Source organism: Balaenoptera borealis, assembly GCF_965194805.1.
Source record: "Balaenoptera borealis genome assembly, chromosome: 3".
Lineage (NCBI taxonomy): Eukaryota > Metazoa > Chordata > Mammalia > Artiodactyla > Balaenopteridae > Balaenoptera > Balaenoptera borealis.
In genome coordinates, this window is record NC_138866.1 from 179982081 (window position 1) to 179996839 (window position 14759).

General features: G+C 38.8%; 1 protein-coding gene across 3 annotated transcripts in view; it reads right to left on the bottom strand.

Moving 5' to 3' along the window:
• ST8SIA6 (ST8 alpha-N-acetyl-neuraminide alpha-2,8-sialyltransferase 6) overlaps positions 1–14759 on the bottom strand; it is a 261570-nt gene that overhangs the window by 42390 nt on the left and 204421 nt on the right. For all 3 annotated transcript variants that reach the window (XM_082385522.1, XM_082385521.1, XM_082385523.1), the window contains one exon: positions 10887–10973. In XM_082385522.1, coding sequence (XP_082241648.1) covers positions 10887–10973 — 87 coding nt within the window. The remainder of the gene's footprint in view (positions 1–10886; positions 10974–14759) is intronic.

Sequence of the window (14759 nt, forward strand, 5' to 3'; positions counted from 1 at the left end):
GGGACTAACATACACACACTACTATATATAAAATAGATAACCAACGAGGACCTACTGTATAGCACAGGGAGCTCTACTTAATATTCTGTAATAACCTATGTGGGTAAAGAATCTGACAACAAATGAATATATGTATAACTGAATCATTTTGCTGTACATCCAAAACTAACACAACCTTGTAAATCAACCATACTCCAATAAAATTTTGTAAAAAAGCCACCCAGCTATCGTATAGAGAACGGAGGAGAAGGGTACCAGCATGACGGCTGATGACCATCGTGAAGGTCACTGCAGTAATCCAAAGGAGAAATAGTGATGAAGCAAACAGGGTCCCCCCAACCATAGTCAGTCATGGAGTGTCTCCTATGCACCAGCAAAGATTCCCATATTCTAGAGAGACATTTCTAAAATACAAACAGGACTCGAGGATGGATTGATATGGGGATGAGGAGGAAGGAGCTAAAAGAACAAATGGAGCAACACAGAAACCAAGGGTGAGAATCTTTCAAGGAGCGAGGAATGGTTTATCATTTCCAAATCCTGGTAAGAGGTGAGAGCTCAAACAAAATGGGAAGGGAAAATGCCTTTTGGATTTAGCACGTGGGGTCACTGCTGACATAGGTGAAATGTTGTCGTTAAAGATGTGGGTGGAAGACAGAGAGAGTATAGACAACTCTTTCCAGGGTTCGGTTGTGTAGTGGAGAAGGGTCTTTGGGTAAGAAGTGAAATGAAAACTCAAATCAAGATGGCATGTCAAAATACTGTGATTTTAGAATCAACTGGCTCACAATGAATATATGTTTCACGCTAAAAACATAGATTGGTTTTGTTGTTGTTGTTTTTTCCTTTTTTATTTCTTGGCTGCATGCGGCATGTGGGATCTTAGTTCCCCGACCAGGGATCCAACCCACGCCCCCTCCACTGGAAGCACGGAGTCAACCACTGTACTGCCAGGGAAGTCCAAAAAATAGACTGCTTTTAAGAATACAATGATCTAAGAATTCCAGTGGTTCGCAGGGATTCAAAAGGCATGAAAACATTCTGTTTCAGCCCCAACAGATCAGAAGAATTACGGGCTTCAAATAGACACTACCTCTTTTAGCAATATGCCTATACCTAAATTAAAACAGAACCACCCGTGAGATTGAACTAGCCTCCCAGACCACTGGGAGAAATTCCAGCAACCCAGAGTGGATCTGTTATTAGTTTGTGGGATTATCAGGTTGGCATCACACTGAAAGATAGGATGGGAGAATTGATAGTCATCCCTGATTCAGGTTAATTCATGATATTAATCACACAGAGTCTTACCTTCAAGTTCTTGGCTCTCTCACAACATTAGGAAGGCAAAATGGCCTAGACATTTAGAATTAGAAAGTCAGACATTGGTGACTGTCCTTAATGAATCCAGTTAGATACAGAATGGGAGGCATGGCATTCAAAAAAGCCACCCATTCATCATTCACATCGTAACATGAATTAGTACGTCCCACGGCAGGGGTGGTCTGACACAGAGAAAGTGGAGTTTTGAGGAAGGATGAGGGAGAAAACATTTGGGAACATGGAGACTTGACATCCCATTGTGTCTCTGGACCCTGAGGCATCGCATTGAGAAGCAAGAGAGAAATGAGGAAGGAACTGGGATAATTTACAGAAGATGAAAAAGGCGGGGTGGAAGGAAGCCCAGGCACCTGACCCAGAGCTGGATGTTCAATACGTTTTGAAATATACAATAAATGGACAGTTTCACACACTTCACAATTTTAGCTTTACCTCAACCCACTCAAAGTTCTGCTTCATAACCTGGCAGCCATAGGAAAATCCAAGAGGGTATATGATTCCCTGTTCAATATGGGATTCACAGAAGTTTCAGGTTAAGGAAGAGAATGAATAAAGACCAAATTCCATCCACATCTCAGATGAGTGAGTTTTGCCCTTATATGTGTACACTGATATTCTGACATTTATGAAAGATCAGCTCATCTATTTGAGTAGAATATAAGTAAACCAAGGTAAAGAAAATATGAAAGACTATGACTGTCAAAGCAAAGGACAGGAACTCCACTGAAACGTTAACTCAGAAGTGAAGGAGATAATGTTGAAACACTGGAGAAAGATCTCTACATATACAGGGACATTGCACCAGTGTTTAAACAATGTAAGGTACCAATGAAGATACCCCAAGCAACGTAACAAGGAGCAGAGGTTTTGAAAGGCAGGGTGGTCTAGAAGAAGACTTCTCCGACCTAGGAGCATAAAGCAATATGGTTAATACAGAGTACAACTTGGGAGATAACGTTTTTGAAATAACATTTAGAAGATCAGTGAATCCCATGTGGTTTGATGCATTTTTATGGCGAAGTTTATATTCTGAAGACTAAGACAGGAACTAGTCCCTAAATGTACAGAGCCAGTTTCTATTATTAAATACAGCGGATGTAATGACATGGTGTGGTTTTTGTTGCTTTTCTAAATGCACAGGCAGGCTGCATGACAAATAGAAAATGGTATGACAGAATATTAACACTGAAAAATGGTCTCGAGGCAGAGGAAACGAGGGAAAGAAGCTTTTTCAATCTGACAACTGACCCAAAACACCTATCACAAAGTGCAAACATCTTCTTAAATTTTTTAAAAAATATGTATTGCTTTGAGCTGTCACCATAGTCACCCTGCATGAATCGTAAGCAGCAATTTAAAGGGTATGAGGAGGAAGAGAACAGAGGTTCAGAAAAATGAACATGGTTTTGTACAATCAAAAGCAGCCCCTGATAAAGATGACTTTTGCTTTTCTCCAAGAAATCTATGCTACAAGACAAAATGTCTGGGACTTAATAATTTTAAGTGTTGACTGAATGAAAAAAAAAAAACAGGGAGTGAGTTCACCACATGCTATCTAAAATCAAACCATAGCTATTGCTTTTGGAGACATATTTTAGAAAATAGTTGAAAACTTTGGTGGTCAAACTAAGTTTGGTTGCTCAGTTTTATGACTTCTTGAAAAATATTGATTAACTTAACCATCTATTTATTTGCAGAATTTATATCCTTTCACATAGCTAAATCATCAAACATATAAGTGTCACATAGTAAAAAAATTAACGTATGTGATATGTAGTCTGTAAGTTTCTTTTGTTTAACACTGTATTTTGTCCAAGGAGCTCAAATAAAAATGAAAGCAACACATTGGCTGTTATTTTAGAAATATCAAGGAATCTACTAAGACAACAATGGAATCTTTTCTTTTATATCCAACACAAAGAAAGACAAAGTTACTTTCAAGAAATTTTCATCGAACCAAACCTGAGGGGATAATTTGAGATTTATTAAAATTGCTACCACGTAATAGGTATCTGTAACAAAGTAATCAGGTACAAAATACCTGTTTTACAAGTAATTTGAAACGCATCTCATTTGCACGAGCCTTAAAATAAACATGTGCCTTTATACAATAGCACCATTTTCTGCCACTATGCTTTCAGTAAATACTGATTATGTTCAGTCATTTTTGTATTCAAACTCACGTCTGTGAAACATAGGGCTGTCTCAAGAAATCAAATGGTATTAGAGGTTCCAAAAGAAACCCAAAACAAAATAATTGTGCGACTATTTCTGGAAAAAAAAAAAGTGAAAGTAAAATAAAAATTAAGCTCTGTTGCTTGTATACCTGTTAGCTTTCTATAATTGATTACACAAATGAACACAGTTCTTTTAAGTTAGAAAACAGTTCATGAAAGCTAATGCAGTAATAACCATGCAAGTTACCGAGGGAATCTAAGACTGATTATTGAAGCTCAAAGATCTTCTGCTGGGATAAAACCTGCTTACCAGAAGTTTCCAGAGCTTCACAAAAGAGTTTTCAAGGGCGAAGTAGAGGACGATGAGGAAGAGGAGTCGGGAGCATTTCATAACACGTTTAATTTAAATTTAAGTATTTCGATGTTATTGTAATAGGGAAGAGCACATCTGATTCCATACTGGATCTGTTTCTTTTACTTCAACCTTTGTATTCTATTGCTCTATTGCTTTTGCTAGATTATCACTAAAGGGATGTAAAAGTATGGCCCATCTCTAGGAACGCTGCCTCGCATGCCTGAGGCTTAAGCTAAAATACCTTTGTTTCGCTCACAGGAAACATCCTGACCAGGCCCACCTGTGAGTGGCTGCAGGAAAAAAGGAATTAACGCATCCCCTCCTGAGTCTGGCAGGAACCAGAAAATATTTGCAGCAATAACAGGAACTAGCGTCCAAACCCGGGCAAGATGGTTCTTTGGGACACTAGTCCAGCATCCTCTCAGTCTGCTGGCTTTTCAAATAAAGGCGATCGTCCTCGCTCCAACAACTCACCTCTCAATTTATTGGCCTGTTGTATGGCGAGAAGTACAAGCTTGGACTCGGTAACATTATTCTCAAATATCCAAGTGTCCTGCTCAAGCAAATGATTACCTACCCATCTCTAATCGTGACAGGGAGACAGTGTGGAAACCAATACAGACCTTCCTCCACTTACAATGAGATTACACCAGTAAACCCAACAGAAGTGTAAAATATCCTAAGTCGAAAATGCATTTAATACACCTAAACTACCGAACATCACAGCTTAGCCTTGCCTACCTTACACGTGCTCAGAACACTTAGATCAGCCTACAGCTGGGCAAAATCATCTATCACAAAGCCTCTTTTATAACAAAGTGCTGACTATCTCCTGTAATTTATTGAATACTGTACTGAAGATGAAAAGCAGAATGGTGGTCTGGGTCCGGAATGGTTGTCAGTGCGTGGGTTATTCACACTCGTGACCGCCACGCTGCCTGGGAGCTGCCCAGCGTCACGAAATGATATCAGGTATGTATCGCTATCCTGGTGCGCGGCTGTTAGCATACTGATGCCATCCCAGGCCTCCTGTCCTTCCAATGACCCTACCTAGGACTGTACTGGGGGTAAATCTCTTCTTTGTTGTCAAGGGCTTTGTAGTTCATAGATGTTGTTTAATCATCATTAGGTCCAAGTGGTTTCTGTGCTGTGTTAGTCTCCAAACAGTGATAAAGACCTTCGCGGACATATTCCTGGCACCCATGAGACTAGCTCCCCATCATAAATCTTGACTTACGAATGCACTTGCTGTCTGCAAACACATACCCCCATACCCTAGGTTAACTATAAAATTGTCCCAGCTGCCCCTCGGAGATGCAGAGTACAGCTGCACATGCTCTGGACCAACGTCTGCCTGATCCTACCCTGTATGTAAGTTACCATATAATAAACGGATCCACCGATTATATGCAGCTGCCTGCCTCATTCTTCAACCTCAAGATACCTTCTCAGTTCGGTGGACACTTTTTGTTCCCTCTGTCCTCAGACACTACAGAAAAGATCAAAATTCAAAATGTGAAGTACAGTCTCTAATGAATGCATATTGTTTCTTCACCATTATAAAATAAAAAAATTGTTAAGTCGAACTATCGTAAATGGGGGACCATCTATAATTTCTTAAACTGAAATCCAGGTTAGATTTTCCACAAATTAGTATACGTGTACCAACTTGTGCTTGGGGAAAATAATTGTAATAGGAAAATTAATTAATGATTTTAAAAGCAGAAGGCAGACAGCTTGACATTCTTAACTTTGTACAGTTATACGTAAATGGAATTACACGCCAAGGGAGAAAAAAGGGGGTAGGACATTTTCAACTCTTACTCAGATCCCTCTTTACGATCTCACAGAAATAACAATTCATAACTGAAGTCTAGAATTAATTTAATTAATTAATTTAGAATTACAAGTAGGGATAAATCTGAGCTATAGCCACACCTAAACTTAACGATAATCATGCTTACATGGAAGGTGAAACAAACAATCAATCCCCAAAGCAAACAGAGCTTCAGGTCTGGAAGAGTTCTTAGAAATATTTTAGTCCACTCTGGGGCTCCCAGGCTCCTTGAGAATCTGATGAAGTTAGGGATCTTTTTCCCAGAAACATGTGCAAAGTATCACATACAATTTCAAGGGCTTCATGGAACCACCAATATAGAGCTCAGATGTTTCCAGGTAAAGGTTGAGGGAAGTTAGGGACTCAAACCCCAGGTACAAGTTCTCAGACTCACAATTAAATTACTGAATGACTAAAAGGTTAAGAATCTATGAAAAGCGGACAAACATTGTTAAATGGAAAAAAAATTAAGACCGCTGAGAAGATAGGCTTTTCCAGGGCCATATTTCTTACATAACCTAGCTTTTAAACTTTCTTTTCTGGGAGAGCCCATTTTCTCTCAACACTTACATGTTTATCCCAGACCAAGGAAACAACATCTTCTGCATCTGGTTGTCCCAAAGTCATCTCAAACACAGCCTGCCCCAAATAGGCTTATCTTCTCAAAAGCAGTTTCCCCTTGAAATCTTTCTACTTGTCACTAGCACCACTATTACCCCAATCGACCAGACCCACATTTTCTCATGGTTCTTTGACTCTATTTTTCTTTCTCCTTCAATTAGAAAACTAGGAATCAATAAGCAAGCAAGTTCTGCCCCTTTTTCAGTCATGTATACTACAGCTGTTTATTGGGTACCATCTATGTGATGGTCACAGGAGATACAAAGATTAAAAAAAATAAACCATGTCCTCAAGGAGCTCACAGCCAAGTGTCCTTTCCTTGTTATTTCTATAGCTACCAGCGATGTTTTAGATCTTCATCACATTGCAGTCATCTTTCTACCACCAGCCCCTGACTGCTCTGGTTCCCTTCAGTCTATTCACTCCCTCCTAAGACTTTGCTGACTGAATGCATTCCCTAAAATAATAGATTCATCATGTAATTCCCTTGCCGGCAATATCCCTATTGGGTTCCTGGTCTCTACAGAAAGCCTGTGGAAGGATTTTACTCTGATAATCAGAGTCCTGTGCATCATCAGGCCGACCTCATCTACCTGTAACTTATCCCCTGCATCCAAAGCACCCTCTAGAACAAGTTCACTGCAACAGTGAAGCCGGTCTTGAAACTTACTCATGTTTATTCCTGGTCCCATCACTCCTGGTCTCTCCCTCTCTTTCCACTTGTCTTCAGAGCTACAGCTCAGTCCTGCCTCTTTCCACAAAACGTTTCAAGAAATTACATCCCACAGTGACCGAGCACTGATATACTACGGTGTTTGTATACGTCACTCATTTTAACATTAAATCATAAGTAGTCACACTTTTATTTCTCGTCTCTCCAAACTGTTTCAATTTCTTTGATATCAGTAAGAAAGCCCTCCATTCCCTTGTTGGTTTTCACGCACCCATTTATTTAATACATATTTACTGAGGTTCTACTTTGTGTCTGAAACTGTAACAGGCTTAAGCCTACTGTGCTTTGACAGAGTAATCCCGAAACAAATATTTGTTGATAAATAAAATGTATGCCCTATGCTAGCGAGTAGCATATTTATTTAAGGAAAGCTTTTAAAAGCTCTCTGATTTTGAGATCCTGTGACCACAAAGTCCCATAATCTTCAAATAGCCCCTAGGTGTCAACTTTGGAGAGTTTCAACAATCAGGCTACAGCTGGATTTAGAATATATTCACTTGCTCATATTTTTTAGAATTTAATGTAACTTTTGTTATTCCTGCTAAAAGAATATTACCACCTTTCACTTTTCTTCAATTTGGTATAAATTGCTATAAATAAATAAAATAAAATACAATACTATTTAGTTACTTGACATCTATAATAATAGGGGACATTTCTATAATGCCAGCTTTATAAATAAGCCAGAAACTCCCCAGATTTGGCCAGCTATATCAGTAAAAACCGAGGAAAGTGAATGGTTTATTACGATTTAATTGCACAGATTTCTGATGAGGGTTTATATAATTTAGTTTACAAATATGCGCATAAAAAGAATGTACCAATATAATAAATATTCAAGTAAATAAATAAATGTCACCATGACTGTTCTCTTGAAAGACAACAAACAATAAGTGTTACGGTCCCAGATGTTTACTTAAATTGGCACTGAAGGGATAGATGATTACCATGGGGTAATCATCACAGTTATGGATGCACTTTTTACACTGAGATGGCTCTAAGGGAAAAATGGCCAGTCAATCTGCATACCAGCCATCTATACAGCATCTATCCATTATCATTTGCACCAGTGACTTTCATACGGCTTTGGATTCCAAGAGACTCCTGATTTTTAGTGCCTGCACGTGCACACATACACACACACACACACACACACACACACACACACAAGAGAGAAAGAAGGAAAAAACCTTTAAAAAGAATTCCCTTTTTAACTGAGCTAGACGTTGTGCGTAAAAACTTGCAGAGATCATTCAAGGCTCAGAAGGAGGTCACCTTCTTCCAGAGAGGATTATTCTTGTAAATATAGCTATGTAGAAAGAACGTTTATCATGAGGGATTGGCTCGCATGATTACGGAGCCTGAGAAGTCCCACGGTACACGGTCTGCAAGCTGGAGGCTCAGGAAACCAGTGGTGTAGTTCTCGTCCAAATCCGAAGCCTGGGAACCAAGGGAGCCAATGGTGTAAGTCCCAGTAGGAGTCCAAAGGCTGATGGCCAAGGAGAAGATGAATGTCCCAGCTCAAGCAGAGGAAGCACGTTTGCCCTTCCTCTACCTTTCTGTTCTATTCGGGACACTCAATGGATTAAATGATTCCCCAGGATTATTTTGTTTTTATCAGGCATCTAGGCTAAGGGCAGACCTAAATCCAAGGGAGGATGCAAATGACTTCAATTGGGCTTCAGTCTTTTAGAGAACTGGTCTCTTCTAGGGTATGCTGGAAGCCCTGCTCTATGTCTCTATCTCGCCTCCATGCTTCTGCTTTTGCATCCAGCAAGTTCCTTGTGAGGGAAAGCAGCTCCAAAGGCATCTCTTCTCCTTCAGCTTCTCTCTTCTTCTGGATCTTAGTCCTGGAAATTTCCCCTGCCTTGGTAGCTCTCCATTGCCCTCAAAAGAAGTGTTTCATATACTTCGTTTTGTTTGTATTATTCTCAGGAGGTTTGCCCTAAATCAACTTTACCGCCAGGAGTGGAAGCTCCTTTATCCCAACTTTAATTGTCGGTGTCACTACTCATCTAGTCCTTCCAGCTAATTATCTGGGATTAATCCTCAAAAGTTCAATACCTCCATAGCTCTCTCTTTCTTTTTTTGCCTACTCTGCACTGGTAGAAAGGTCTCTCAAAACCAGACTCTTCTGCTACTCATTGACTCTGTGATCGCTTAGGTTACAATTGCCCTTGCAACTTTCTATCAGGTCTTCCTGTCACGAGAATCTCTCAAATCTAGTCTTTGGTAGGATTGTGTCTAAGTCCATCTGAGCTGCTACTACAGAATGCTATAAACCAGGTGGCTTATAGACAACAATTTATTTTCACAGTTCTGGAGGCTGGGAGTCTAAGACCAAGGTGCTGGCAGATTCGGTGTCTGGTGGAAATCCACTTCCGGGTTCTTAGACAGCTGTCTTCTTGCTGTGTCCTCACATGATGGAAGAGGCGAGACAGCAGTACGTGGTCTCTTTTATAAGGTCATGAATCCCATTCATGAGGGCTCCACCCTCATAACCCAATCACCTCCCACCTCCCAAAGGCCCCACCTTCAAATACCATCCTGTTGGTGATTAGATTTTTAACTTATGACTTTTGAGGGGACAAGTTCAGTCTATAGTGGACGATCTAGCATAAAATGTCCTGGAGATGAAGTAGTTACACAGGAATCCCACACTCTAAACTGCCAGTTAGGAAAGACAATGGAATCCTACAGGAGGTCATGACAACCATGTGTCTACCCAGTGGAGGAAAGATGTTCACTTTCAGCTTTAACCCAATCAGGAGGTTACTCTCTTACCCAATGGGAGTTGCCCACAACCCGTCTCCAGTGGCACCAGAATCAAAGACAGCTGGTCCAATGACTCCAGCATGTACTGACTGAAGGACCCTGCATGCAGAAGAGCTGGCTTCCCACAGCAAACAGAACTGAGCAGCATTAGAGAATCTCAGGGGAAGGCCAAGTCTCTTTAATAAGGTTTTTAGAAGAGTCGATGCTTAACGTAAATTTTGAAAACAGGAACCGGTAAAGATAAAAACATATTACCGAATTGTAATAACCTGGCACAAGACAAAACCTGTGTTGATGCAAAGCAAAGAATCAGCACGTGGCAAAGAAAAGCAGAGCAAGGTAGCTCAGGCAGGCACAGAGATACCCGGCCTGGCTGCACCATGAGCAGATAACGGGAGGAAGCAGTGCCAGAGAACTACCCAGGCACCCCCGCAGGGTACTGTTTTGACACAATTTATTTCTGTCTGGATGGGCTCCGAGGTATTCAAGCACAAGACAGCTCTGTAATCATCCACTGATAACCTGGTCTTGTCAGGTTGACGGCACCTCCCTGGGTTATTACCTGGAGCATCTCATGCTCCTGAATGTTGCTGAGATTAAAAAGCTAATGAGAAAAACGGGAAGGGAATATGCAGAAAGGAACATAGTTTTTGTTCTAGAGTGCTGGGACCATAGGTGATTTTTTTTTTTCTTTCTATGTTTTCCAAAATTCCTTTACACTGCTACATGTTATTTACAAATAAATGTCAAATACAACTGGTACAAAGAAGCAGCAACATCCTCTAAAACATGATAAAAAGTACAACAAAAACTTTCTTTTTGAAGTTGAGATTTCTGTAATTAATTTCAGCAACATAATACAAATTTCTATCTAAGAGCTGGGGATACAGGGCCTTGTGTCTCATGAGAGGATCTCAGAACGAAAAGTTCCTGATGGTCGCTTGGCCCCTTCTACGTTTCTTTTTAACAACGCATTGCTTATTTTAGCGACAAAGCAAATGTACAAAACATTTTTTATCTCATATTATTTATGAAGAAATTTTTTACCTAAACTTCTCATGTTCTTCTGCTTGTCGCTTCCATGGACAGCTCTGGATATTTGTGATAATCTGAAGATAGTCATCCTCTGAATACCTAAAAGTCAAATGTCAATGAAATTAGAAAATAAAGATTTCACTTATTGCTAAATGAATATATGTCTTCTAAAGGACACTTATAATCTACTCATTTTAGCCCTCTAAATCTTTTCTGAAATAAGGTGATGTAGAAATAAGTAAACATCACACCCATTTCAAAACTTATAGGAGCATGCAATTCACAAAGAATTATTATGTTGATTTAGGAATATGTAATTTTCACATTCATAAGTCAAGTTTAGTATTACAAACCAACCACGACAGCACGCTAATTCACATGCATATCTTACGGCTAGTTCACCTTAGCTTCTCATTAACAAATAAATATATTTTTACAGACACTTACCATAAATATATAGTTTACCATCTTTTTCAGACTCTTAAGTTGATAGATTTACCTTGCAGTATATGGATAACATTTCCACAAAATAATCATCTTAAATTTTAATTCTGAACAGTACACTAAAAAACCAGATTGGGCCAGGTTAAAAGAGATGTATATTGGCATAAAAATCTACAGGTATAGTTGTACAGTTTGGCCGGATTCCAGTCCCTGGTAGATCTCCCTCTACCTGAAATTTCATCATTAAGTAATAACTCCCTGAAATCACAAAATAGCCTCTAGTCTTTAACGGTTATCAATTAAAATGCACGTATCCTTTTGAGTGAAAAAAACCCTTAAATTTCCTTTCAGTTAATAGCATAGTCATTAGTTGCCAGCTAATTGAGATCAAGGCTTTGCAATAAAAAGACAGAGTATATGTTGATGAGTGTCTGGGGAAGGCAGTAAAGAATCTTGTCAGAAAAGGACCTTCTCCACCCCCATGCAGTATAATGCAGATCTGTCTCTAAAACGAAGTATTTATTATAGGTGGGGAAGGTAGTCAACCAATCAACTCTTTTGCCCTTGAAATTTACCTACCTTTTGGGAATCTCGCCTGTCAATGTTCCCACCAAGATTAATAGAAAATATTTTCTCTTGGTTCCCACTGGACCAGCTAAGAAAAGCTGAAAATCTTGAAAGACTTTGCAAAATACTAAAGGAGAACAAAGCAAAGAGCTACCACAGGAGAGATTAAAAATAGTTTGACTTGTATACAGGTTTCCAACCTCAACCATTTTACCTCACTCTCATGGGCCCCAAGTCTTGTCACCAAGGGACTCGAGAGATCTATACTCTAGCCCCAAAGCTTTGTCTAGAGTGGCACTTCCCAGCTGGAGTGAGGATCACCTGCCTCCACATTGTGAGAGTTAATCTAAAGACCTTCCGCAAAACAGCATTAAGCTAAAAAAAAGAAAAGAAAAGAAGACATGCACATTCAGCAGCCTACTCAAGGCTCTCTAAATTTCTGGCTCTTCAAGAGAGAGACGTGACATTGTGACTACTCACCAAGGCGTGGTTTTTAGTCATTTGATCACATTGGAAACAGGACAACCATCAGAGCAATGTGTGTACCAGGGTCCATCATGCAAAGTAACAAAAGAATTGTCATCTCACATTTTTCACAGAACTAGAACAAATAATCCTAAAATTTATATGGAATCACAAAAGATCCAGAATTACCAAAGCAATCCAGAGGAAAAAGAACAAAGCAAGAGGCATAACCCTCCCAGACTTCAGACAATACTACAAAGCTACAGTAATCAAAACAGCATGGTACTGGCACAAAAACAGATGTATGGCTCAATGGAACAGAATAGAGAGCCCAGAAATAAACCCACACACCTACAGTCAATTAATCTTCAACCAAGGAGGCAAGAATATACAATGGGAAAAAGACAGTCTCTTCAGCAAGGGGTGTTGGGAAAGTTGGACAGCCTCATGTAACTCAATGAAGTTAGAACACACCCTTTCACCATACACAAAAGTAAACTTAAAATGGCTTAAAGACTTAAACATAAGACTTGACACCATAAAACTCCTAGAAGAGAACATAGGGAAAACATTCTCTGACATAAATCATACCAAGGTTTTCTTAGGTCAGTCTCCCAAAGCAAGAGAAATAAAAGCAAAAATAAACAAATGGGACCTAATCAAACTTACAAGCTGTTGCACAGCAAAGGAAACCATAAACAAAATGAACCTAAGACAACCTATGGAATGGTAAAAAATATTTGCAAATGATGCAACTGACAAGGGCTTAATTTCCAAAATACACAAACAGCTCATATAACTCAACAACAAAAAACCAAACAACCCAATCGAAAAATGGGCAGAACTAAATAGACATTTCTCCCAAGAAGACATACAGATGGCCAACAGGCGCATGAAAAGATACTCAACATCACTAATTATTAGAGAAATGCAAATCAAGACTACAAAAACTACTATGAGGTACCACCTCACACCAGTCAGAATGGCCATGATTAAAAAGTCTACAAATAACAAATGCTGGAGAAGGTGTGGAGAAAAGGGAACCCTCCTACACTGTTAGTGGGGATGTAAGTTGGTGCAGACACTATGGAAAACAGTATGGAGGTTCCTCAAAAAACTAAAAATAGAGTTACCATATGATCCAGCAATCCCACTCCTGGGCATATATCCAGAAAAGACAAAAATGCTAATTTGAAAACATACATGCACCCCAATATTCATTGCAGCACTATTCACAATAGCCAAGACATGGAAGTAACCTAAGTGTCCATCAATAGATGAATGGATAAAAAAGATATGAGATACATATATATATATATATATATACACACACACACACACACACACACACACACACACACACACACACACACACAATGGAATATTACTCAGCCACAAAAGAGAATGAAATAATGCCATTTGCAGCAACATGGATGGACCTAGAGATTATCAGACTAAGGGAAGTAAGTCAGATAAAGATGAATATCATATGATATCACTTATATGTGAAATCTAAAAGAATGATACAAATCAACTTACTTACAACACAAAAACAGACTCCCAGACATCGAAAACAAATTTATGGTTACCAAAGGGCGGAGGGGGGGATAAATTAGGAGTTTGTGATTAACAGATACACACTACTTTATATAAAATAGATAAAACACAGGGAACTATATTCAACTATATTCAACTATATTCAACATCATAAACATATATCTATGTTTAAAATAGATAAAACACAGGGAACATATTCAACATCTTGTAATACCTATAATGTAAAAGAATCTGAAAAAGTATATGTATATTATATATGTATACGTATATATGTATATACCTGAATCACTTTGCTGTAAACCTGAAACTAACATAACATTGTAAATCAACTACATTTCAATTAAAAAATTTTTAAAGTTATAAAAGAGTTGTTGTCTCACAAAGCTCAACTAAAGAGAAATGGAAAGGGAAGGGCCAAATACAAATATCTAATTAAACCAATGAGAACTGCAACTGTATCTTAAGTCATCAAAATAAAACATATCATGAAAAGTACAGTAAATGAGAAATTATTATCCTATCATAAAAACCAAATGTGTCAGAGTCTAAAGTTTTGTTTAAATTTCATTTATTAAATTAAAAAGAAATTAAATTTCTCATGATGTATAGCTAAGAAAATAAGATTAGTGAATTTGAAGACACAGCAATAGAAACTTGAAAATGAAACATAAAGGGGAAAAAAGGTTGAACGAAAAAGCTGTAGAGAATCATTCAGCTGTGAGACAACCTCAAGGGGCCTAAATGAGAAATTATGGTCCTAGAAAGAGAGAAGAGACCAAAAAATTTTTGAAAAAATTATGGTGGCAAATTTTCCAAATTCAAGGAGAACTATAAACCGACAGATCCAAGAGG